Raw genomic sequence first — 27,719 nt, 5'->3', positions numbered from 1 at the left:
GTGATTTTGAAGAGAAGAGATTTTCCTAGTTTACCTGCATAGAGAATACCGTGTAGAGAGGGGAAGGATAGTTTATATCTTTGGGCGGGTCTGGTGGAGTCAGGATTCGAGGAGTTAAAGGATAGTGGGATTAGGGGAGGAAGGATGCCATGAATAATCTTAAAAGCCAGGCAGGAGCTTTGAAATGGATTCTGGAAATCACTGGGAGCCAGTGAAGATTTGACAGGAGTGGGGAGACATGGTCAGATTTGCGTTTTACAAAGATCAACTTGGCTACAGTATTCTGGATAAGCTGGAGTCTTTGAAGATGCTATCTTATACAATAGCGTCCAGTGCACATACACATGCCAAGATGAATTACTGGTGTCAATGATACATGCAAGTGGCACATACTTCTGATTACTGGTTTATAAAATGATCCCATATATGCTCCTTAGGACTTATGTTTTTCTTTGATTTATAAATTGGTTCATAGAGGGGCCACAATGGGTTCCACATAGGACTGGTGATCCAGGATGAACAAGAAAAGGAACTCTGTATGCAGAAAAACTAGAATGAGTCAGATTCATAAGAGCGGTGTCAATTTTTTTGTATAGTGAAGGAGGAAGTAGAGTAGGTAGCATACTTAAAGTGTAGATGATGTACTGTGTTGCTATTTTTTGCAATGTACGTACATTCAGTGTGTGTATTTGATTGACTGCACCATGTGTTTTGTTTTGCTTGTGGTTTTGTAAAATTTAATAAAACATTACTGAACTAAAAAAAAAAAAAAAAAGAATGAGTCAGATTCTATCTACACTTCTCCCTCCGTATTTTCAGTTTCAGCAATCGCGGTTTCGATTATTCGCGGTTTCTAGCTTGCTGGCTCCTCCCCCCAAATTACATCAGCTTCCAAAGAGAACTCGCTGATTCCAAGCATTTACAGAGAAAAATCGCTAATTCCCAGCACTTTCCTCACCGTGTATTGCCTCACCTTCAGGAACAGGCCAGGTCTCCCACCATATTTGGACACTTGATTTAAATAAACTTCTTATTTATCAATGGTTCCTGTGACATCCAGAGACCATTGTTCCATTCTGTTTTGTTTTGGATGTTTTTCTGGCATAATCAAATATTTTAGAAAATGTCCAGGGCACAAATCCCAATAAATAAGTAAATTTGGACGTTTGGGACTAGACCGACCTGTGTTAAAAACGTGTAAGTGCCAAAATGGTGTCCAAACTGATCAAATGACCACTGGAGGGAAGGAAGCATGACTTTTCCACACTCCCCCAGTGGTCACTAAACCCCCTCCCAAGCCACAAAGATGTGAATGAAACAATACATACCTACCTGTAGGACAGCTGCAAATGTTCTGGCCAATCCTATTAGAGGAGGAAGCAGATCTCTGGAGTAACCTGGTGATCAGTGCAGTGGATTCCAGAGAAGGGAACCCATGCCCATATCCCACTCTTACTGCTACACTTGTGATGTATGAGGGTGAGCCCAGCAAAACCTACCCAAATACCACTGTACCTACATATGGGTGATACCTGCAGGCATAAGGGCTATTATTGGGTCCAGTAGGTTTTGGGGGGCTCACCATAGACCATAAGGGGGTTATGGTGAGATGTGCACCTGGGACCCTTTATGTGAAGTTCACTGCAGTACCCCCTAAGGTGGCCCACTGATCTGCTGGGATGTCTGTGTAGCCAGTTTATTACAAATTCTGGCCCCTCCTACATGCCAATGGCTTGGGGTTTTTTTACATTTTTCGTTTGGATATTTTATTTTTTGAAAATGGTCAAAAGATATACGCACTAAGGGTGAATACATCTAGAAAGGTCATATTTGAAAAAAAAAAAAAGATTTTGTGGTTTCGATAACGGTCACTTTTGTACCCAATTTTTGGGTGCACTTCACCAAATGTCTAAACTCAGACTTCGTATCAAAAATGTCCCTTTATATGTGTGGGTAACACATCAGTGCATTTGGGCATTCTTTTTAATCAATCCCTGTGTTGTGGATCAGGACAGAGCCTTTCAAGAAGCAAAAGCAACATTAATCCCTGCCCCCCCCCAAACCACACAAACACATCCTGGATATCGGCTTCCATATAGCAACCATAAAATGCAGAATGACCTGACTACAGCTGATTTTATAGAATTAACTCCGCTACAGTGATTTCCTCAGCACTCTGTTTTTCTTTTCTTTCTCATTGTTGTTTAAACAAAAGTCCCTTCAAAAAGACCTGGTAATTGTGCTTGCAATATTAAAGCAAACCTTGGCAGTCAGTGGGTATGTCAAATTTAACAGATGGCGTTGTGCAGGATAGGAATGATTTGGTAATATTGTATTGAACTTTGATATCCAGGGTGTTAATCCATGGTTCCTGAGTTAGTGCAATCACTTTCTAGCTGTTAGTTTGACAATAAATGCCTTCAAGCTTGCAATACATTCAACATTTTGCAGACATTAGGACTATGTTGCATATTTGGTACTAGAGTTCTACTCTCCCTTGCTGATAAACTTTCTTATTTTATTTTTGGTTAAGTAATAGGTTTTTATATGTTATTTTTAGATAGCATAATTTCCATGATCCAGCCATTATTTCCATAATCCAGCCATGATAGTAACAAGTGTTCAGCAGAGCCCACAATCTGTTTCTTTGGAATCCAGTGCACAAGTGTTCTGAATCTAACCAGTAGATATTGCTCTTGTGCTGTGTCCTTGCCTTTGGAGGACTGCATGTCCCAGAATTCTTAAACTTTTCCTGTTCTAAGAGATCTATGTTAGAGAATGACACAGGGACAAATTTTTCCCTGTCCAGTCAGGAACTCATTTTCCCGTCCTGTCCCAGCGAGTTCTTTTCCACTCCCTGCCCCATTCCTGCAAGCTCTGTCATCTGCACAAGCCTCAAACACATTAAAATCATAAGTAGCAACATTCTAGAGCTCAGACTGTGATGTCATAATGCCTCATTCCACCAATGCCTAAGCTCCGTCCTCAAGTGCACAAGCCTCAAACACTTTAAAATCATAAGTAGCAACATTCTAGAGCTCAGATTGTGATGTCATAATGCCTCATTCCACCAATGCCTAAGCTCCGTCCTCATCTGCACAAGCCTCAAACACTTTAAAATAATAAGTGTTCAAGGCTTGTGCGGTTAAGGCAGAGCTTACAGGAATGGGGCAGGGACAGCAACATCAACAAAACTCACGGGGATGGGGAAATTGAGTTCCTGCGGGGATGGAGACAAATTTGTCCCCGTGTCATTCTCTAATTTGTGTCATTCAAAGTAGAAGAAAAGTGGTCCAACTTAGCTAAGATGTTATTTCATCTAACTTGGATGTCTCAAAAACAAACAAAAAAATGCTTGCTTAAGTGGATGGAGACGGAGGCTCCTGACTATTCCCTTTGGCGTAGTCACATGATTACGTTGCTTTCTTGGGAACGGAGAGGTGTTCAGGACATTTCTTCCTTGCCTGGACGGGCCTTTCAATGAATTTGGGAGCCTTTTTGGTCTACATTATCTCCGGTGGCTCGTAGTCGCATTCTGAACTGCTAGGGTATTGGATATTATTCTCTTATTTACCTCACTTTGTTTGGCATCAGTGAGAGGGGGAGGGTGGGGATGGGTTGGGTTGGTAGGGTGGGTTTGATGGTTTTAGTATACAAATTTTAGCTACATTGTTGTTTTCTGCTTTTGATTCTGATTGTTGTGCTCAATAAAATATATTTAACGATAAATAGAGAAAAAATACCAATTGTTCGTGGAGGTTGCAATTGGTATTTTGTGTACCTCTGTAACATTGTGTTTTTATATTTGGACACTTGCTTTAAATAAACTTCTTCCTGTGACATCCAGAGACCATTGTTCCTTTCCAGTAACCTTGGAACCCAGGAAAAACATCCAAGTCATAATTCTGCCTATACCACGCCTCTAACACACCCCCTTGAGTTTTAGATGGCCCGCAGACGATCATCATAGAAATCCATCTAGAAAATAGGTTTCAAAAATAGCGATGTGGACGGTTTGGCGAGAAAAAATCCATCTGCCACTTTTTGGAAGTTTTTCTCTTCTAAAAATGAGCCCCACACACTAAGAGCTTCAGAAGGAAGCTCTTTGGAAATGATGCAAATATTAAGAAAAGACTTAGCAGAACATTTGAGGCTCATATAATAGTCAATATATTCTAGCATGAGACATTCATTCCTTTCAGGGTAGGTGCAAAATACATCCTATCCCCTCTTAACTTCATCCCATGCCCTCTTACTCTGGAGTTTCCTTTAAATTAGTCACTACATCTCAAAAAAAGTATAGAGGAATTAGAAAAAGTAAACAGAAAGGCAACCACAATAATTAAGGAAAGGCAAATGAGGTTAGAGTTGGAGAAGAGAAGGTTGGAGAAGAGTTGGTTGAAGGGGAAAAGATAAAGGTCTATACAATTCTGAAAGGCATGGAACAGGTAATAGGAAATCAATTGTTTACTCTTTCAAACAGTACAAAGACTAGGGAACATGCCACAAAGTCACAGTTTGGACAAATTCCTAGTGGCAAAATCCACAAATTGTTAAGGTATTGCTTATCCTTGAGAATGGGCAGCATAAAATCTTACTACTTATGGGAATTCTGCCATATACTTGTAGCCTGGTTTGGCCATTGTTAGAAGCAGGATACCAAGACTGATGGAGCTTTTGTCATACCCAGTATGACAGTTCTTATGTTTTTAATTATATTTTGCCACCTGTGGTACAATAGGACACCTAACCAAGCATCAACTTGGTGGCATTAGAATAAATATTTTAATGAAGAGTGGTTAGAGCTACAACCTCAGCACGCACGGGTTCAAGACCCAAACTGCTCCTTGTGACATAAGAACATAAGAATTGCCCCTGCTGGGTAAGATCAGTGGTCCATCCTGCCCAGCAGTCCGCTCACGCGGCAGCTTCTAGGTCAAGACCAGTGCTCCAAATGAGTCCAGTCTCACCAGTTTAGCATGAACTTGTCCAACTTTGTCTTGAAACCCTGGAGGGTGTTTCCCCTATAACAGACTCCGGAAGAGCATTCCAGTTTTCTACTACTCTCTGGGTGAAAAAGAATTTCCTTACATCACTCAATCCTCCATTGCCCAAGGTATGGTTACATAGATTGTGAGCTCACTGGGATAGTTAGGGAAAATACTTTAGAATCTGACTGTAAACTGCTCATAAACTCAATTGATAGGCTGTATATAAATAACTAATTATTATTCATACACTTCTTAGTCATTATGAATAAAAGTGCATGTATTCATTGTCATTGTAGATTTATTTACTTCCAAATAATGAATTATTGGGGAAGGAAAGCCAAAATCACAGAAGAGGAGAAAAATCATCTGACTTCCACCTTCCTACGTGTAGTTCTTTGAACCCATGGTAACTGTACGCAGCATGAGTCTAGTTGACAAAGATCAGGCTGCACTAGATCTAATTTTGGATCTTTTACCAGCCTGCTGGAAAGCATCATCTCCAGAAAGCTTGTGGACCATCATAGTTCTGATAACACTTGATCCACTAGACTACTGTGTCATTGCCTCAAGTCTTGCCCCAGTATATCACCTATGATATATAGATACTTCCTACTGTCTCCCACTCATGGAATCTTCAGTTCAGTCCCCATTTCATGGGCAGTAATATCATAATGCTTTCCAGCACTCCAGCTGCTAATGCCATATCTTTGTACGCCATCTCCAATGCAAGATTCATTTCACCAATGCAAAAATCGACATTACCTCCCTTCGCTCACTGCAGACTTTGCAAAGCCACAGAGGTCGCTTCTGGTTTCCAAGGGTTTCAATTCCACATTTGGTGCAAACTTTCTACAATGACAAGGACAGAGAAAAAAAAGTAAATGCCCTACATATCTCATTTCATTCGTTAAAATTATCTAGTAAGATCATTTTTCAAAATTTTCTAAGGCTCTCTACTACACCAACAGGTGCACAGATGCACACCTTGCATTAAATGGGAAATGGCAGTTACAAGACAGCTTACATTTTTCTCTACCAAGATTATGAAACCTTACAGTGCTGTCAATGTAAGCACATGGTGGCAAGTTCATGAACTTAATTGTCAGACCTCTTATACTCATTAGAGCATAGCCTTAAAATCTAATCTTTTGGCAGCCCTCAAGGACTTGGAATAAATACCAAAGGCCTAATACTTTAGGAAATCCCTAGTGAAGAAGGATAAATTCATATTATCCTGAGGAAATTGCAATCTTATCCAGTACTGCTGAATTCACTCCTGACTGAGATCCTTTTACATTTGATTGTGGGTCTATTGCAGGGGTGTCAAACTCAATCACATTAAGGGGCTGAAATCTAAAATACAGGCTAAGTTGCGGGCCAGACCCTGCCCAACCTTGCCCCCATAATAGTACTAATTGTAATACCATTTTTCCATTCATTTTTCATATATACACACAATATAATCTTATTAACAACACAAAATGGTTAACCACAAAATTAAACTACACAAAGCACACTGTATACTTCTCAACATTCATTTCTACCAGAACACAGAAAACCCCTATGGACCAAAAATTAAAAGTACTAATATATACAAACGAAACCATAAGATTCAAGACTCTGCATTCAGTACAACCCCAGAGAAAAAGAAACAAATGTATTTTTTCCTGAACAGTGCAAAATATAGACAGCAGATGTAAATTCTCAAAATTGATACAATTCAATCACTAAATTGAAAATAAAATCATTCCCCCTACCTTTGTTGACTGGTGATTTTGGTTTTCAAACCATCTTTCCCAGTCTCTGGCTGCACTTCCTTCTGTCTGTGCTCTTAACTCTGTAACCAGGGCTACCTTATCTATTTGCTGGTATTCTCTCCTTCACTTTCTGCCATACAGTAGGGAGATTCTGGATTTTCTACAAGAACTGTTCCAGCACTTGGTAATGGAACCCATGCGGGATGGGGGTCATACTGGACTTAGTGCTTACAAACGGGGAAAGTGATTCTGATGTTACAGTGGGTGATCATCTGACATCTAGTGATCACTGCATGGTACGATTTAAAATTAAGATGGGTATAGAGAGGGCTCATTCAAAAGCAAAGGTTCTAGACTTTTTAAAAAACTAACTTTGTTCAGATGGGAATTTCTGGAAGGAGTGAAATGCGGTGGGCAAAACTGAAAGGAGCGATTGTAAGGGCAACAAACCTTTTTGTGAGGCAAGTAAGTAAAAGTAAGAGGAAAAGAAGACCGCTTTGGTTCTCAAAAGTAGTAGCTGAGAAGGTAAGGATTAAGAGGTTAGCTTTCATAAACTACAAAAGATCGCAGAAAGAGAAAGACAGGCAAAATTATCTGGAAAAGTTAATAGAGGCTGGTCATCAGGAAAGCAAAGATGCAAATGGAAGAAAAAATAGCTGACAAGGTAAAATGGGGAGACAAGACATTTTTTAGATATATTAGTGATAGGAAGAAATGCAAAAGTGGCATTGTGAAACTCAAAGGTGAAGGGGAGGAATATGTAGAAGCTGATATCAAAAAGGCAGAATTGCTTAACAAATATTTCTGTTCTGTGTTCACGGCTGATGTGCTAGAAGAGGGACCACAGAAGACAAACGTGAATAGGGATGGAGGAGTAAAAGACCTTGATCAATTTTCAGAGGGTTGTATTCATGAGGAGCTACCTACAATAAAGGCAGACAAAGCGATGTGGCCGGATGGTGTACATCCGAGGGTGCTGAAGGAACTTAGGGAAGTTCTGGTAGCTCCACTCACTGACCTTTTCAATGAGTCTCTAGAGTCAGGAGTGGTACCGGAGGACTGGAGAAGGGTGGATGTGGTCCCTCTCCACAAAAGTGAAAGTAAGGAAGAAGTAGGGAATTACAGGCCAGTAAGTCTGATTTTTCTGGTAAGCAAATTAATGGAAACACTTTTAAAATGGAGAATGGTCAAGTTTCTGGAATCCTGTGGATTACAGGACTGGAGGCAACATGGATTCACTAGAGGTAGGTCTTGTCAGATAAATCTGATCAATTTCTTTGACTGGGTGACCAGAGAATTGGATAGAGGATGTATGCTAGATGTGGTGTATTTAGATTTTAGCAAAGCCTTTGACAGTGTTCCACACAGACGTCTAATAAATAAACTGAGTACCCTTGGGATAGGTCCCAAAGTTATGGGCTGGGTCAGGAACTGGTTGAGTGGAAGGCGACAGAGGGTTGTGATCAATGGAGATTGCTCTGAGGAAAGGGATGTTACCAGTGGTGTGCCTCAAGGTTCTGTTCTTGGACCTGTTATTTTAAGCATTTTTATAAATGATATTGCGAAAGAGTTGTCGGGTAAGATTTGCTTCTTTGTGGATGATACAAAAATCTGCCCTGCCCAACAATTCTCCATTTTCTTCATCTCCTCATATGCACCATCTCTCTTTCTCTATTCCCTCCCTCACCATTGAGAACTTTATGATCTGCAGATCACAATTTACTTGTAATTCCCTCCATAAAAGTTATTAATATGCGAAGAAACAAAATATTCATAATTTATGCCCCTCTTATTTTAGAGAAGAACAAAAGCTCGATTGCTTTAAGAGCAGCTTAAAGTCGTTTTTATTTAAAGATGCTTTTCACACTTAAGTATCAAATGTATGATACTTCTTTTTAAAGAGGTATACAACTCAGGAGACATTAGAGATTCCCCTGTCAACCCTTTATGTGCTTTCCTAGACTCCTTTCTTTTACTATAACTATTGTAATTCAACCTCTTTCCCTGTTGTATCATGTTGGTCCTTGTATGATTTGAGATGTATTCTTATTTTATAATAATGTACCCCATTTTAAAGTTTACATGGCTTAGAAGTATTATAAGCAATAAAATCAAATTTTAAATAAACCTGAAACCTCAGCATCTCTTTCCCTCACTCTCTCCCTTCTTCCCTTCATTATATGTCCCAAGTTCATGTCCCCTCCCTTCCTTCCTGCCCCCTTCTATCATTTGTCCGAAGTTTGTGCTCCCAACACGCCTCTCTCCCTCCCTCCATTCTGCCCCTCAATTAGGTGTCTCCCTCCAGCGGGTGTCTTACGTTTTCATTGCTGCCCCCAGGTGTTTTATCTTCCGGCCGGCTCCCTCCTCCTCACTGCCGCAGTGTGCACAAAGCTGCGGGTGACGGCGGCTCCTACGTGCATCCTGCGCCTGAATCGGAAGCCTTATCTCCAACGTCACAACGTCAGAGTGAATGCTTCCAGATGAGGCACGGGACACATGAGGAGCCACTGCCCATGGCTTTGTGCACACTACGGAAATGAGGAGGGAGCCGTACAGAAGATAAAACACCCAGGGGCAGCAATGAAAACGACGCATTGCAACGCGGGCCACATAAAACAGCCAGGCGGACCAGATACGGCCCTTGGGCCTTGTGTTTGACGCCTGTGGTCTACTGGGATGCATTGATGATCATTACTGCTAATGTGTAATAATGGAAGTTACCAGTTTTCACTGTGAGAATGTCTTCTAGGAACAAACCCGGGCCTGTTTGGAATCACAGCTGTGGCTGTATGTCTAAACTTTATACAAGGTGCCAGTCTGGGGAGTAAGAGCATATGCAGTTTGTTCTAAGACAGTTCGCCATTTAGGACATCTGTCAGGGTTGGCAAGTTTGAACTGTTGGCCCTGGAGGACAGAGACTGGGAGCCTATATCTGAGCAACGCTAACTTCCTATTTTTTTAATCGAAATCCTTTTTTTATTAAACAAAGAACACAGCAATAACAACAACAGCAGAAAACCATGTTTATAAGAAAAGTCAGGCACCATGGAGGATGTCCTCTACAGTCACAAACAACAATCCCTCCCATCCCCACAGAAGCCCCCTACCCCCAAATCCTCCCACCTCCACCCCCATCTAACAGAGAGAACTACAGTGCACAAACGGAATAGATAAGCCAAACAGGCAAGGCAGAGTACCATTGTAGTCTATTCAAAATATGGCTACGACTCATTGGTGACAAATTGTCCAAATATGGAGTCCAGGTGGCTAACTTCCTTAATTTAAACCTCTCTCTGCAACTGGATTTTGATCACCAAAGAACTGCAAGCTCTTTTACATCATGCATAACTGTATTGTTCAACGAAGCTAAAGCTGCTCAGAGCTGGGGAAAAATAAATGATGGATTCTTGTCACTTTAAGGACAATATAATTTAAAAACCTCCATAAATGCTGTTATCTGCATTAGATTCCAGGTCAGTAACCACAGAAAAACAATTCTTCCACAAAGAAGAAAAATGAAAACCTGATTATCCTAAAAGTCATTTCAAACATTTCTAGGGGGTGGAAAGATGCAAGTGCCAACCCATTACACAAATGAACACCTACACATAGCTTAAAATGATAAAACATACATGGAGGAGGCATAAGGCTCATGCTCAGAAATGTGTAAACTTGTAAACAACATTTTGCAAACTAGTTTGACAAACCCACGAAAGAAGTCTTCAGATTTGAATGTGGTAAACTTAAAAAGCAAAAATCTCTTGTGGATTCCTGAACTAGCAAATTTTCAGTGGTGCTGAAGAAGCTTTGCTTAATTCTTGGAGTAGGGTCAGATTTATGTTTAAGTTAGATAAGCTTTATCTTATGTTTAAATCAGTTTTATTAATTTTGAAAGAACAAAGAAAGATAATAATCACACAGTAAAGCATATACACAATACAAACCTCCCCCCACCCACCTACCCCAGGGAACAGCTACTCCGATGTCCAGTGTAAATTATGCATGCCATAGGAATTTAATTCAAAAGTCTACTTCTTGCAGTGGGTGTCAAAGTAGAACAAAAAGGCAACCAGCAGTGAAGAAACAAGGAGCCATGTTTAGAGTCCATAGAAAAGATAGTCTGGCGTTCATACCCCGCCAATTGAATCATTTGGGTTTGCCAGTGCAACACCGTAAGCTTTATCTTATACAAATATTACAGAATGGAAGGATCAGAGGAACAGAGCTCCCTTTTTAAAAATACAATAACATATACACCAAAGAGTTGCTAAAAGCTCCTAGATTTACTTTTCTGGGTTATATATAGCAGTTTCTAGCGCAGAGAGCCACGCTGAATGGCCCGCGCTGCTCCTGATGCTCATAGAGTTCCTATGAGCGTTGGGAGCAGCGCGGGCCATTCAGCGGGGCTCCCCGCACTAGAAACTGCTATCGCAGTTTCATAAAAGGAGGCCTAAATGCAAAAGAATATGAAGATAAAAGCCTCAGATGTCAATATAGATTACAATTGGTCCAGAATACTGCAGCGAAATTGATTTTTGGGAAACGTAAGTTCGATCACATGACACCGTTGCTTCAGAGTCTTCATTGCCTTCCTGTTTATTTTAGAGTTCAGTTTAAATGTGCTTGTGTTATTTTTAAAATTCTTTATGGTATCTTCACTCCTCTAGTTCCTTTATCCTGGAATCTTTACAGATTCTCTTTTGCAAGGGGCAACCAACAATATAAATTATCTCTCCCTTCCAGAAAAGGGATTAGAGGAGTTAAGATTTTTGGCCAATGTTGATTTTTAAGTTTTCTCAACTTTGGAAAAATCTTCCGCTGCTTATAAGAAGCTCTGGTTCTCTTCTATTTTTTCGTAAGCTTTTGAAAACTACTTTATGCACTAAACATTTTGGAAATTAATTTTTTTTGAAATTTTTCTTTTATGGTTTATATTTTTTTAAGTTAACTATTGACTTATTGAAATATGAACTTATTGCTGCTGACAAAACTAACTCTTCTCGCTCATATAATAATGTGTGGTCTCCTGTTTTGTCTTATTGCAAGTCGAAATAGGCAATCATTTTACTTTGTTATAATGCTGTAGAGGTTCTTTTCTGATGCCAGTAAATGTTATGGATGGCTATACTTGATATGTTTACTGATATGTTTACTGATATTTCTGCTTTATGGAGTTAATTAGCCTCTACTCTATGCTGATTGTATTGCACAATTCACACTTCATTGCATTTATTTTGTAGCACAGCTTGTTATTTATTGTTTGTACTTTTTATGTTTTCAAAAATTCAATAAAAATGATTGAATTAAAAAAAAAAAAAACTATTGTAAACCGGGTCAAGCTTTCTTAGAATGAAGACTCGGTATATAAAGCCAGGCATTAGATTAGATTAGAATATGAAGCACCTCTGTGTTCAACTCAATGAAGTGAGTTCATTCAAAGAACTAGCTCTACTTTCACATCCATCATCGGCTTAAAAAATTTTCATAAATTTTATAACGGACTCAAATTTCATAAAACAAACAAACAAATGTGCTTATCTTAGACTAGCTGAGGATCCCCCTGATAGTGGCCAGCAATTTGCGGTATAAAACACAGTGATTCAGGGTAAATAGTATCATCTAAAAAAAAACAACTGAAGATTCATTAATCTTTCCATGAGAACAAGTCCAACATTTATCAAAAACTCTTCAAGTACCTACCAAGCACACCTGCTTCGGTTTGACCACACTGAGCCTGCAAAAAGCAAGGTGTCTTGACCTTTTAATTCCTCACTGTCGAATCACAAATGAACTAACTGTGATTGCACAGTGAGGATTGACAGTTGTGGTAACGGATCTATCAGCCAGCAGCCTAGGTCTGACTTCATGAGAATGAGCAAAAGTTTTAATAAATATAGAACTAGTTGATGGCAGAATTCAACCCAATCGGATTGCACTATACAAAGTGAGGTGATTAAATTTGCAGATGATACTAAACTGTTCAAAGTTATTAAAGCGCATGCGGATTGTGAAAAATTGCAGGCAGACCTTAGGAAACTGGAAGACTGGGCATCCAAGTGGTAGATGAAATTTAATGTGGACAAATGTAAAGTGATGCACATTGGAAATAACAACCCAAATCACAGTTATCAGATGCTAGGGTCCACCTTGGGGATTAGCACCCAAGAAAAAGATCTGGGTGTCATCGATGAAACCATCCACCCAACATGCTAGGAATTATTTTAAAAAAGGGATGGTTAACAAGACTAAGAATGTTATAATGCCTCTGTATCGCTCCATGGTGTGACCTCACCTGGAGTATTGTGTTCAATTCTGGTCTCCTTATCTCAATATAGATATAGCAGCACTAGAAAAGGTTCAAAGAAGAGCAACAAATATGATAAAAGAAATAGAACTCCTCTTGTATGTGGAAAGACTAAAATGGTTAGGGCTCTTCAACTTGGAAAAGAGACAGCTGAGGGGAGATTGATTGAAGTCTACAAAATCCTGAGTGGAATAGAACGGGTACAAGTGGATCGATTTTTCGCTCCATCAAAAATTACAAAGACTAGGGGACCCTCGACGAAGTTACAGGGAAATACTTTTAAAACCAATAGGAGGAATTTTTTTTTCCCACTCAGAGAATAGTTAAGCTCTGGAACGCATTGCCAGAGGTTGTGGTAAGAGCAGATAGCGTAGCTGGTTTTGAGAAAGGTTTGGATAATTTCCTGGAGAAAAGACATGGGGGAGACACTGCTTGCCCTGGATTGTTATGTTGCTACTTGGGTTTTAGATAGGTGCTAGTGTCCTGGATTGGCCACCATGAGAACAGGCTACTGGGCTTGATGGACCATTGGTCAGACCCACTATTCTTATATTCTTATCAAAGGAATGTTGTTCAATTCTGTATCTTTCTACCATGAGGAATATCCCTCACAGCACAAACTGAGAGATTTTCTTGCGAAATTCTAGGCTTGGTAAACCCACATAGCAATAGATGGAAGATTAGGAGCACCTGACCCCCAGCGGCCCTCATCCAAGTGGTCACATATACGATAAAGCTTTGTGTAAGATCACATGTGACACCACAGAGAGAGTGTGACAAGAAGCAAGTGCATAAAACTGCCAAATGTGGCTGACTGTGTAACTGTGGACAGAATGCCATCTGCTGGGCATTCTGCCACCTAAGGTTCAAAATAATATTGTTTATTTACCATAATATGGTATGAGAGATTGCACAAAACTGTTCCAAAAAGCAGTGCCAGCTAAACTAGTTTGTCAATAAAACTTCACATTCTTGCTTCTCAACACTTTGATCAGGGTACCTGCTTACTGCGCTTGCTTGGCTCATTCAGACCAGTCTGTTCAGCCTCTTTATGAGATAGGCACTTTTATTTATTGGGATTTATTAACTGTCTTTAGACAGAAAATAATTTGGGATGAACTCCCCAGTTCTAAACTAAACTAAAGCTTAACTTTATATACCGGGTCATCAACCTAAGGAAGCACGACTCAGTTTACTGTACATTAATAGCACTTCTGTCCAAAAAGTTTTATGCATTTATTACTTCAGTAACAACTTCCAATTCCATCATTTATTGAGGAATAAAAAAAAACGTGGAAACTTTTGAAGGTACAGTAACAGTAAATGACAGCAGATAAGTCCTGTGATGTCCATCCTGGCTGCCTATTATAGTGGTTATCATTTTAACTACCAATCACTATATCAGGTCTATTTACACCTTAGATAAAATTATGGATTTTGGTTTTTAATTGTCATCACTCACCTTTCCCAAAGCCAAACTCTTAACCCCCTCCCTATTCACCTGATCGGTATTCATGCTTGTTTTAATCATTCTCACAATAACAAACTCCCTAATCTCTTATTAGTAGTAGTAAGTGGGGTGGGGGGCAGCCAGCACCTGTCCTCCTCTCCGTTCCCCCCCTCCACTACCAGGCGTGTGCCCCTTCCCTACACCCCCCCCCCCAATACCTCTCTAACATTCCCAGCATGAGCAGCAACCCCAACCCGCTGCTCGCGTCAGCACTGGCTCTTTCTCCGACATCACTTCCTGGACCCACGCCTAGGAAATGGCATCAGAGGAAGAGCCAACGCTGGGGCGAACAGCAAGTTGGGGTTGCTGCTTGCGCCGGGAATGTTAAAGAGGTGCAGGGGAAGGGAAGGGGCATGCAGCAGCAGGAGGGGTGGAGGCAGAGAGAATGGCAGAGGAGGGATGCCACCGGCCTGGGCGCCTCTCACCCTTCGCTACACCATTTCTTAATCCTGTTTGTCTGTCCTGAATAGATATAAGCTCTGTCAAGCAGGAACTGTCTCTTACATGTTTTGTGTTCAGCGCTGCATAAGTCTAGTGGTACTAAAGAAATGATTAGTGGTAGTAATTATGGAGTAATATTCAAAGCAATTTGTTTGTTTTTTTTAAATCAGGCTCACCGATTCGTTCAGGTCTCCTAAAGCAGGAATGGCAGCGCTGCCTCTTGCTGGCCAACCACTGAGAGGGTCAGTTGGGAAGTGCGGCAGCGCATAGGCGCTCTTTGTAGCATCCTCCGGCTTCCCCCCTGGCCTCCCGGTCTCACCTTCAGCTAATTAGGGCAGCCTGTGCTATAGCAACCCTAGCAGGCTGTCGTCGTCCTCCGCAGCACATTCGCTCTGCCGTGATCTTGCCCCCGATGTCAGAGGGGTGGGATCTTGGCAGAGGGAACATGCCGGAGGATGCTACAAAGAAGGGGGGAACATGCAGGCCTTCGGGGGGGGGGGGGCTCCTGGTGTAGAAGTACACGGAGGGAGGGAGGGAGGGAAGGGGGGGTCTAAAGAGACATGCATATGCTGGACTGGGGGGGAGGGAAGGAGGGGGTAAGAAATAATGGGTCTAAAAACAGAGGAGAGGGAGAGAGATAGTGGACAATAGAATTTAGGGAGGGAAGGAACAGAAAGGGAGAGAAGTTGGACACAAGGGATGGTGTTGGGGTGGGGGGGTTTAGAAATACTGGATAGGAGGGTAGTTGGGAAGAGAAAGGGAGAGCTGGTGGACCCTGGGGTGGTGTGGAAGGAGCGAGAGATGCTGGATAAAAGGGTAACATAGTACAGAAAAGGAGAGATGGTGGATCTGGGGATAGTGGAGATGAAAAAAAGGAAAGATGCCAGACCTCCAGGGAAGGGAAACAGAAGGGGAGGAGAGAGATGGAAGATGAATGGTTAGCATGGAGAAAGGAAAAAACAACAAATGGGCAGGAGACCCTGGCAAGCAAGTTATCAGAAGACGTTTATCGCAGAGCCTGGGACCAACATGATTTGAATTATGACCAGAGAACAAAAAGGTAGATAAAATAATTTTATTTTCTGTTTTGTGATTACAATATGTCAGATTTAAAATGTGTATCCTGCCAGAGCTGGTATTAGACCATGAACGTGAGCTAGGATTTAACAGAGAGCGGAAAAGTCTTTTTTGTATGTTTATTTTGTTTACACCACAGCACCAGTGTGGATAGGAGAAGGCAAAGGGGGTAGGGTGGGTGAAGAGGCTATAAAATAAACCCACCAGGATGTTTGAAAACTACACCAAATTGGGCAGGAAAATTGAATTGAAACATCGATTCAATAGGCTGAATAGAATTGGAAAAAGTTTTCCAGAATCGGGCAGCATTACTTTATACTGGAAGTGTTGAGAACCCACTTGAAATTGTAGGTATTTTCTGTGGGCTGGCAAGATTGGAAAATGAGTGTAGGCTTCTTTTAAATCTAGAGAGCAAAGCCAATTAATCTTTTCCAGGAGAGGTAATAAGAGTTCCCAGAGAAAGCATGCAAAATCTCTCATTCACTAAATATTAGTTGAGAGCATGGAGATCTAGTATTGGACGGAGATCTCCGGTGTTTTTCTGAATGAAAAAGCATTTGGAGTAGAACCCACTGCCCCTTTGCTTTGGTGGAACTGGTTGTATCACATTGAGGTGAAGAAAGGCTGAGAGCTCTTAGTGAGGCAGAGATTTCTGGAGCGAGTTGAAAGTAGACTCTTTTGGAAGGTGGGTTGGAGGCTTTTTCAGAAGGTGAAGGACATATCTTCAAGAGAATACCTGAAAGACCCATTTGTCTGTTATTTGAACCCAGCATGGATAAAAATGGTGGATCCGACCTCCCAATAGTAACTGTGTTGGAAGAGAAAGAGATACTGGCCATGCTCTCTGTGAGAAAGTCAAAAAGACTGCCAAGACTTTGATGGAAGAGATGTTTGCTGTTTTTGTTGGCTCTGTTGATGAGGGTGTCTGTGAGCAGACTGGCATGAAGAGGAAGCAAGGTGAAAGAATGACACTTGGATGGATAATAATGTTGTTATCGATAAGGAGCAGAGTATTTTCTTGACTGCTATGTCTATAGCCCAGTACCAGCCCAGGCACCTCCTCTATCGATGTCAGCATCCACTCAGCTTCTATCACTTTCCAGAGGAGGCTCCAGCTCTCCTTCTGTGCGTCAGGTCTTGGAGGACCTCCAGAAAAAGTCTGAAGAAGTGTCGACACCTTCCAGATGAACTTCCACATCCACATTATCTTCAGTGCCTCAGAGGCATTGATTGTCAAAATGATCTCCATCACGCCAGATGCTTTTTCCTACTAGGCATCCTCCTCCTCCTAAGTCCCTGATGCCTTGACGTCAACTGTAGCAGACTATACCTTTGACTACATTGGTACTAGCACCTTTCCTGCAGGACCAGATTATGGTCTTAATGCAGTAGAAGTTGGCATCTTTACTTCAGTCTAAAGCACTACTTCCCTCGACACAGCAGATTTTGGCCTCAGTCCAGTCTGACATACAAAAAGCCAGATGCTGCTCTGTAGCTGACACATCCTCAACATCGAACTTCATAATGACATCGTGAGTCAACACATCGGCATTGAGGTTTCACATCTTCTGAACATTGAAATTCTCCCCACCGTCATTCACCTCAGGCCTCCTTGTCTGAGAAGAATGTGTAGATCATCTTGAAATTATTCTTATATAGGTTCAGTGGAAGGAATAATTGGCTGCAGAGATTCTAGTTTTCTCCAGGAACAATGCAGGTACTAGAAGTTCTGCACCCCAGCTGGAAAACTTATGGTACACACCAATTTCGGTATGTAGATTTTCCGACTACAAGGTTTTAGAAGGACTTCTTGAGCACAGCTTCTGCCTCATTATTCACAAGATTGTTTTTACTAGAGCAAAAAGGTTTAGAAATAAAAAAAGGCAAGGGTGGGAGATACCGGTAAGTTGTGAAGTATTTTCAAAAATGTATTATTACCGTATGTTTTTTAAAACCTGTTAATTCCTAGTCAGTGCATCCATCCTTAAATTTTCAAGTGTTTGCTAAAACATTCATGCAGAGATTTGGAAACTGACACATTTAATCAATTTTTAAAAACATGAAATATAGCAGGCAACATCTTCAATCAAGAAAGCTATTTTGGGGATGGTGTTATCACAGGCTATAATATGACCATGCAATTATTACTAACTCATGAATTTTAAGGCACTGATAGCACTTTCCTTTTGTTCCTTATACTAGTGGATCATTGAGGGAAAGGGTAACTAGGGGCCAATAAGAAAAGTAACACATTCCTCCTATACCATTAGGAGATGACACGCATCATTTCAAGTCAAAACCAATTCCAGGGAATATGTTACTTCCATTTGTGAAATAGAAGTGGTGTGCATTTGGCTTGAGTTAAAAAAAAAATGCCCCACAATTGGGAAGAATTGTTTTAAATATGCATAATCTGAACTTTTTTTGGGTCCAAAAACACTAATATAAAATACGAGGGCTGACTGAAAAGTAATGAGACTTTTTTTTTTATTATTTAGAATCAGATGACTCCACAGGAACTGAACATTTTTCTTTTTTTTCAAAGTAGCATCCTTCACACTGAAAACATTTTTTGCAGCATTTCAAAAACCATTCAAAGACGTGCAGTAGACTGTTTTGTGAAATTACTTTTAGTGCTGCGGTGTTTTTCACTTCATCATCCAAAGAGAACTTCTTTCCACGCCATTGTTTTTTACAGGGTTGGGAACACCCAGAAATCACAGGATGCTAAGCTTGGGCTCTATGGAGGGTGTTTCAGTGCTGTCAATGCAATAGCAACAACATGCAGCAAATGTGGTCTTTCTTCCTCGTGGCTCCACATAAATGGGTTTTCAGGACATTTGTATAGCAGCCACTTCTGTAACCACAGTGGATGGCCTCCAAGAATGTGCTTCGTCAGTCACTCGTATGTTACCCTCTTTGAAGTATATCCACCACCATATGCTTGCCATAACATTTCAAGAGTTTCACTACCACTCTTTCCAAGTTTAACACAAAATTCAATCACACGCCTCTAAGCATACTCTCACAGACATGTCTTTCCCGTCTGCCATGATGAAACATACAAAGACTTCTGAACCTGCAGTTGGACTGTCGTAATGTTGATATACGAGCTTCACAAGAACCAGGACTGCACTGCCACGTCTAGTTCATGCACAGAAAACCAAAGGCACTCATTACTTTTCAATCAGCCTTTGTACATAAGCGATGCACACAGATGCACTTACAGGCATACATACTTGCAGTAACTGTATTGTATGTTTCTCAGTTCTTCTCTTTGTTCTAATACATCCATTGGATAGACAAATGAATAACTATTTCTGCTAGCAATTTTTACCAGCAGAGCGATGCCTAATTAGTCAATAAACCTCAAATATACAAGCCAGCTGGTCTATTGATCGACTGCAGAACCACTACTAAATTACATTTTAATTGCTTATGTTGCATGGCACTTATTACAAGTTTAAGAGCACAGCTGAACTTAGACATTAGCTTAAAAGGTTATGTGATCTCCCTGCTTGTCTTGGACAGCCATATCATTTCTGAACATCTGTGTTCTGAAATCTTTCAGCCATTTAAACAGCGGATGCATTTTTGACAAGTCAGGACAAATGGTCAAAATTATACTACACATCAGGTTCCCTGTAGTATAACCCAACTGAATATTGTCACTATGAGAACATAAGAACATATGCAATGCCTCTGCTGGGTCAGACCTGAGGTCCATCGTGCCCAGCAGCCCGCTCACGCGGCGGCCCAACAGGTCCAGGACCTGTGCAGTGATCCACTATTTATACCCTTCTATCCCCCTTTCCAGCAGGAAATTGTCCAATTCTTTCTTAAACCCCAATACCGTACTCTGCCCTATTACATCCTCTGGAAGTGCATTCCAGGTGTTCACCACATGCTGGGTAAAGAAGAACTTCCTAGCATTTGTTTTGAATCTGTCCCCTTTCAGCTTTTCCGAATGCCCTCTTGTTCTTTTATTTTTTGAAAGTTTGAAGAATCTGTCCCTCTCTACTCTCTCTATGCCCCTCATGATCTTATAAGTCTCTATCATATCCCCTCTAAGTCTCCTCTTCTCCAGGGAAAAGAGACCCAGTTTCTCCAATCTCTCAGCGTATGAAAAGTTTTCCATCCCTTTTATCAGATGTGTTGTTCTCCTCTGAACCCTCTCGAGTAACGCCATATCCTTCTTTAGGTACGGCGACCAATATTGGATGCAGTATTCCAGATGTGGGTGCACCATCGCCCGATACAACAGCAGAATAACTTCTTTCGTCCTGGTTGTAATACCCTTCTTGATTATACCTAGCATTCTGTTCACTCTCTTAGCTGCTGCTGCGCACTATGCCGTCGGCTTCATTGTCATGTCCACCATTACCCCCAAGTCCCTTTCTTGGGTACTCTCATTCACTAACATCCCTCCCATTGAACTGTTTGGTGGTATTGCGGTATACAAAAATAAAGTTATTATTATACCTCGGGTTTCTGCTTCCCAGATGCAATACTTTACATTTCTCAACATTGAATTTTATCTGCCATCTCGTCGCCCATTCCCCTAGTTTGTTCAAGTCCCTTTGCATTTCTTCGCAGTCCTCTTTAGTCCGAGCTATCTCACACTTTGTCCCTGTTTCTAGATCATTTATGAATATATTAAATAGCAGCAGCCCGAGCACCGAGCCCTGCGGAACACAGTGATACATGGGAATTTATAAAAACAACCATGGTCAACATGCTAGCTCAGTGACAGGTCCCTATTTTGACCACTAGTTTGGGTGGGGAGGCCACAACAGAGGCTGTGTTCAGTATCTGCACTGAGTCAAGCAAATCTCTTCATGAATATTCAATGTGGACATCTTGAAAACATGATTGGCTGGGGTTCCCTCAGGAAAGGCTTGGAACTCCCAAGCCTATGTGCAGCATACAAGGGGTAAAATTTTTATAAAGGGCATCTATCTTAAATAGTAAATTGTTCCCAACTATGAGCTTTAATGAGCTCATAGTTGAAAAAGTAAAAATTGGACGAAAGGCACCTATCTTCTTAGGGGCAATTCTACGTGGGAACTCTTAGGAAGAGGAGGAGATAGTGGATGCTGTGTATGGGCAGACTGGATGGGCCATTTGGCCTTTACCTGCCATCATGATTCTATGTTTCTACAAAAGATAGGCAACTATCGCATGGTGCCTAGTGGCACCTAATAGTAAAGTGGACATGTTTAGGGGTGGAGAGTGACTTGGGTGCCGCTGGATGTGATTCTGTAAAGGACTTAGGCACCTATAATGTAGGCCTTTAAAGCCTTGACCTACATTACAGACATCTAAGTTTTAAGTTAGGCATCACTAAACGTGATTCTGTAATGGGCGCCTAACAGTGACTGACATGTGATAGGTGTCTATCTTTTTAGATGCGCATTATAGAATCTGGCCCAATGTGCTTAACTTACTATATTCTGTAAATTATTCATGTAAACAGTAGCTCTGCCCATGTCTCTCCGTGCTCCACATACTTGTACACTCTCTTGCACTATAGCACATACGTGTGCCCTTATAGAATAGTATATAATGCACTTACACATGAACTGCACGCAGTCAAGTTACAAAACTGCCTTTCACCCAAAAAGGTCTAGTGCAAAAAATGTACATTAATATGCGCACTGGATAAAGGTGCACACAGGTCTGCACTAGCGACAGCTTTATCTTGTGCACAAAGCAGAACCCTGAGTTGCGTGTGTACACATCTGCACATGCTGGAATAATACTGTGTGGAAAAAATTTTTGTGATACCAAATATATGTTGTTAGGTGCCCATCGACTCGTGTTTGAGGCCTAGCGACTTGATGAATTGCGGATCTAAAAAGAAATTGAATTTGTGCTAGTCTGGAAAGGTTCATCCCTATGGTTGTTTTCAAACTGTCCAGCCATCTGATTGCAGGTCACCTTCTTCGCCTAGTTCCTTCGATCTTCCCAAACATGATGTCCTTCTCTCTTCTGATGGTGTGACCAAAATAAGACCGTGGTAACTCATCATTTGCACTTCGAGTAACATAGCTGGTTTGATCTCTTCCAGAATTGATGTGTCAGTTCTTTTGGCCGTCCATGGCACGCCTAAAATCCTTCTCCAGCACCAAAGCTCAAATGAGTCAATCTTCTTTCTGTCTTGTTTCCATAATGTCCAGCTTTCGGATCCGTAATGACCACTGAGAAAATGAGAGTGTGGACAAATCTGATCATCGTTTGGAGTGTTACCACTTTGCCTTTGAATACAAAATAGCATTCTAGCACATATACAAATGTATGTGCATGCATCATTGGGTGATGATACAATTTTTTTTCACTCATGCCCTTTATGGAAGCCATATATAAAAAAAAGTTGTGAATCTTATATATACTTGCAATACAGAAAAGAAAAAGGCATAAAAATCCTCACTAATACTGCCACAAAAGGAGTTAATCTCTTATGCCTGTTCATACCTTGTATTAAAAGCCTCACTACTATGCTCAATCTTTTTGTATTCTGTGACTTCTCTGCATCTGCAGTGAATAGTTAATGCCTTTGGTTAGCAGAGATTTAAATGTGCTCATACGCTGGTATCTATACAAGGCTTTCAATTTAATGCATCATAAAGCGTTTGAGGACAGACAAAGATAGCAATATGTATACTTTGGTGGAAAGGTGGGAGAGGGGAGATATGATAGAGATGTTTAAATACCAACGTGGCTCACTGCTGGACCACCAAGACTCAAGGAAGGCCTGCAACAGGTCCGGGAGGGGGGTCGGGTGGCGCAGAGCTAGCTGGGACAAGACAAGGATGGATTGCTCCTGACCCGGCTCACCACTGGACCACCAAAGTTTAAGGTAGTCTCAGGGAGAGGCCTGCAATGAGCATTAGGAGGTTGTGAGGAGGCTGGGTGCAGAGACAGGAAGGACATGACAGAATAAGATAGAATGGGCTGGGCAGGGCAGAACTGGACACCACACCTCGGAGAAGGCAGGAATGTGGATATCAGGGAAGGGGGGAGGAAAGAGAGAGAGAATGACTTATATTTGAATCAACATTTTCCCCCCTTTTTTTGGAGAGAAAAATGATTACCTTGGTTTATATTTGGATCGGTTTATATTAGGAGTACATATGGTTCTTAAATGGGTGAATTTATTAGAAGATATTAGCGTTTGGGTAGATTGCAAATTGTCTTTTCTTCTTTTTTTTTTTATATGTCTGTTTTTATTTTAGTGTTTTTTTTAATGTTTATAAAATATTGTGTATGTTGATTATGAGCTGCCCAGAATAGTAGATGGTACGGGGTAGAAATTTGTAAAAAATAAATAGGTCAGCTAAGACGCGACTTGAGATGTCCAGATTGAGGAATGCAGTGCCTTTTTGTAAAATACTAGGACACAATCACATACACAAGTATTTTCCAGCACATCCGGCAGAAGCAGCAATTTTAAAAAATAAGTATGGTGCAAAAAAAAAAATCTCATTCATTTGCATTGCTGCACCCAAAACACAACAGGTTCTGGACTACAGTAATGCAAATAACAGGACCCAAGACAGATCCATTATCTCATAAATGGGATAAAGCAGCCTGTTCTTTGATTTAGGTTCCAGATCTAAACTAGTAACAAGTCTTGGGGCAAGAACAGAAATCGCAAAGGAATTTTCTCTAATGGGCTTGTCTTTCCTTGTAAAATCAATACTAAACCTTGCTCCCCAGCAAATTCCCATTAAAACTCTACACCCTGGGGATAAGTGTGTGCAAATAGCAGGTTTCTAAAATTTCTGTTTGTACATGCATGCAAGCCACACATCTAATTGCCACTATTTCCATGTGGAGATACTGTACTTTTCAAATGATCATTATAATGCAAAAATTAACATTTTTGCTATATTTTCTAATGTTTGGAGTAAATGTTATAACAATCTGTGAAATATTAAAACAGTTCACCTCAAATTAGATTTTTTTTCCCCGATAATCTTGGTAGTGTTAGTGATGAGCATGGGGAAAGGTTTCACAATAGAGAAATATCAGGGCAGATGAAATTCATCAATGCTGGCTGACTATTGTTGGACATTAATCTCATTTATATAAACGCACTTCAACAGCAAAACGATTCTAGAAAATAATATTTATAGGAACTCTTAAATCGGCACAATGTATTACATTATGACTTCTCATGCTATAAATATTTGCTATTTGCTCAAAAATTATACATGATAGGAGAAAACTGAGACGATTTTCACACACAGGAGGTCAAATTCCATAAAGTAAACCTCATTTTCCTCTTGCCACAGAAAAAAAGTTAAAATTTGTTGCACAGTGTTATGGGCATAAGCTAATTGGCAAATTAGGCAAAAATTGCTACTAACAAATATAAGTGATGATAATTGACATTAATTGAACCTTTCACACGCTGAGAGATTGGAGAAACTGGGTCTCTTTTCCCTGGAGAAGAGGAGACTTAGATGGGATATGATAAAGACTTATAAGATCATAAAGGGCATAGAGAGAGTAGAGAGGGACAGATTCTTCAAACTTTCAAAAAATAAAAGAACAAGAGGGCATTCGGAAAAGTTGAAAGGGGATAGATTCTTCTTTACCCAACGTGTGGTGGACACCTGGAATGCGCTTCCAGAGGACGTAATAGGGCAGAGTATGGTACTGGGGTTTAAGAAAGGATTGGACAGCTTTCTCCTGGAAAAGGGAATAGAAGGGTATAAATAGAGGATTACTGCACAGGTTCTGGACCTGTTGGGCCGCCGCGTGAGCGGACTGCTGGGCACGATGGACCTCGGGTCTGACCCAGCAGAAGCATTGCTTATGTTCTTATGTACTTCCATAAATGACCTTAGGGCCATATTTTATAAAGCACACCTAAATTGTAGGTGAAGGCATTCATGACAGGAAAAGACATTTAGCACAGTGAGAACAGTTTTGGATTCACAACCTACAGTTTTAACCTGAAACTTGAACGGGGTTTCACCCTCGCTACACCACTGGGCTGGAGTGAGCTTCAATGGCAACTCCAGTAATTGGAATCTAAGAGTGGACTTCTAAGGTCTATGACCCAGAAATAACAAAGAAAAAAAGAAACCAATTTAATCATGAAATAGTAAAACATGTAATTACAGGGCAGATTGGATGGACCATTCAGATCTTTATCTGCTGTCATTTTCTAAGTTACTATGTTACTAAGAGCCCCAGCCGCTTTAGCCTTTCCACATAGGAAATTCATCCCATCACTTTGATCATTTTCACCACCCTTCTCTGTATCTTTTCTAATTCCGCTATATCTTTTTTTGAGATATGGTGACTAGAATTGCACACAGTATTCGAGGCACGGCCATACCATAGAGCAGGGGTGTCAAAGTCCCTCCTCGAGGGCCGCAATCCAGTTGGGTTTTCAGGATTTCCCCAATGAATATGCATGAGATCTATTAGAATACAATGAAATCAGTGCATGCAAATAGATCTCATGCAGATTCATTGGGGGAATCCTGAAAACCAGACTGGATTGCGGCCCTCAAGGAGGGACTTTGACACCCCTGCCATAGAGTAATACAAGGGCATTATAACATTTTCATCTTTGCTCTCCACTCCTTTCCTGATAATTCCTAACATTTTATTTGCTGACGAACACTGAGCTAAGGGTTTCAACGTATCCTCAACGATGACACCCTGGGCAGTGACTCCTAACATGGAGCCCTGCATCACAAAGCTATAGTTTGGGTTTCTCTTGTCTACATGCATCACTTTTCACTTGCTCACATTAAACTTCAAGTACCATTTTGATGCCCAGTCTCCCACTCTCACAAGGTCCTCTTGCAATTTTTCACAATCTTCTTGGAATTAAACAACTTTGAATAACTTTGTGTCATCAGCAAATTTAATTCTCTCTCTAGTTTTTCCCATCTCTAGATCATTGATAAAAACATTAAAAAGCAACGGACTCAGCACAGACCCCTGCGGAACCCCACTATTTACCTTTCTCCATAGAGAATATTGACCATTTAAACCTACTCTGTTTTCTATCTTTCAACCAGTTCTTAATCCATAAAAGACATTATCTCCTATCCCATGACTTTATAATTTCTTCAGAAGTCTTTCATGAGGTATTTTGTCAAATGCTTCTTGAAAAATCCAAATACAGAATATCAACCAGCTTACCTTTATCCACATAAAGTATCACTCTCTTTCCCTCCTCCATCATTTTGTTTGCTAATGCAACCCAACCATTATTTTATTCCAAGCATGTCCTTTTCCTCCGTCTCTCTCTTCCATGCTAGCTTACATCCCCATTTACTCTGATAATTGGTGATGCTTTGGCTATTGAACAAAAGGTTCCATGGGGGAAGGGGAGCAAGAATGATGCCTGGCTTCTTGATAGCTTAGAATGAACCAAATCAGAAATTCACTGCTGTAATTTTAAATTTATTTTTTTTAAAACCCTCATTCTGTTGCTATGGCAACCAAACAGCAAGAAAGAATACGTTACAAGAAAACTGCAGTGCAAAAAGTGAACTTTACACGATGCTTTATTCAATTACAAAAGTGCAGAATAGCTAAAGCCCCTAAGAAAGTGCACATGAACCAGGTCACAGGGCCAGAGCAGGAAGGTCTGAGCTATTCTTTCTGGGACCGAACATTGTATGCTGATTAAGCACAGTTACTTACCGTAACAGGTGTTATCCAGGGACAGCAGGCAGATATTCTTTACGCATGGGTGACGTCACCGACGGAGCCCTCGGTACGGACCTTTTTAACTAGAAAGTTCTAGTTGGCCGCACCGCGCGTGCGCGAGTGCCTTCCCGCCCGACGGAGGAGTGCGTGGTCCCCAGTTAAGATAAGCCAGCTAAGAAGCCAACCCGGGGAGGTGGGTGGGACGTAAGAATATCTGCCTGCTGTCCCTGGATAACACCTGTTACGGTAAGTAACTGTGCTTTATCCCAGGACAAGCAGGCAGCATATTCTTTTCGCATGGGTGACCTCCAAGCTAACAAAGAGGGAGGAGGGATTGGTTGGCCATTAGGAAAATAAATTCTGAAGTACAGATTGGCCGAAGTGCCCATCCCGTCTGGAGAAAGCATCCAGACAGTAGTGAGTAGTGAATGTGTGAACTGAGGACCAGGTGGCAGCTTTGCAGATTTCCTCAATGGGTGTGGAACGGAGGAAAGCAACAGAAGCGGCCATAGCTCTTACCCTGTGGGCAGTGACAGCACCGTCCAGTGACAGACCGGCCCGAGCATAACAGAACGCGATGCAAGCTGCAAGCCAGTTGGATAGCGTCCGTTTAGAGACCGGTCGACTGAGACGATTAGGGTCGAAGGTCAGGAAGAGCTGAGGGGACAAGCGGTGAGCCCTTGTACGATCAAGATAGTAAGCCAGGGCACGCTTGCAATCAAGACTGTATAATGCCTGTTCCCCAGGATGTGAATGAGGTTTTGGGAAAAAAACAGGCAACACAATGGACTGGTTGAGGTGAAAAGCCGAGACTACCTTGGGAAGGAATTTTGGATGGGTACGCAGAACCACCTTGTCATGGTGAAAAACAGTGAACGGTGGGTCGGCGACCAGTGCATACATCTCACTAACCCTCCTGGCAGAGGTGATGGCAATTAGGAAAAGCACCTTCCATG

At 41.1% G+C, this 27,719-nt stretch overlaps 1 protein-coding gene across 5 annotated transcripts in view; it reads right to left on the bottom strand.

The window, feature by feature from the left end:
• Positions 1-27,719, bottom strand: part of RPH3AL (rabphilin 3A like (without C2 domains)) — a 196,868-nt gene that overhangs the window by 77,647 nt on the left and 91,502 nt on the right. For all 5 annotated transcript variants that reach the window (XM_033922685.1, XM_033922683.1, XM_033922688.1 and 2 more), the window contains one exon: positions 5,754-5,840. In XM_033922685.1, the coding sequence (XP_033778576.1) occupies positions 5,754-5,840 (87 nt within the window). The remainder of the gene's footprint in view (positions 1-5,753; positions 5,841-27,719) is intronic.

This window comes from Geotrypetes seraphini, chromosome 15 (assembly GCF_902459505.1).
Source record: "Geotrypetes seraphini chromosome 15, aGeoSer1.1, whole genome shotgun sequence".
Lineage (NCBI taxonomy): Eukaryota > Metazoa > Chordata > Amphibia > Gymnophiona > Dermophiidae > Geotrypetes > Geotrypetes seraphini.
The sequence above is the reverse complement of the archived record's forward strand: the minus strand, read 5'-3'. Positions and strand labels throughout refer to the sequence as shown.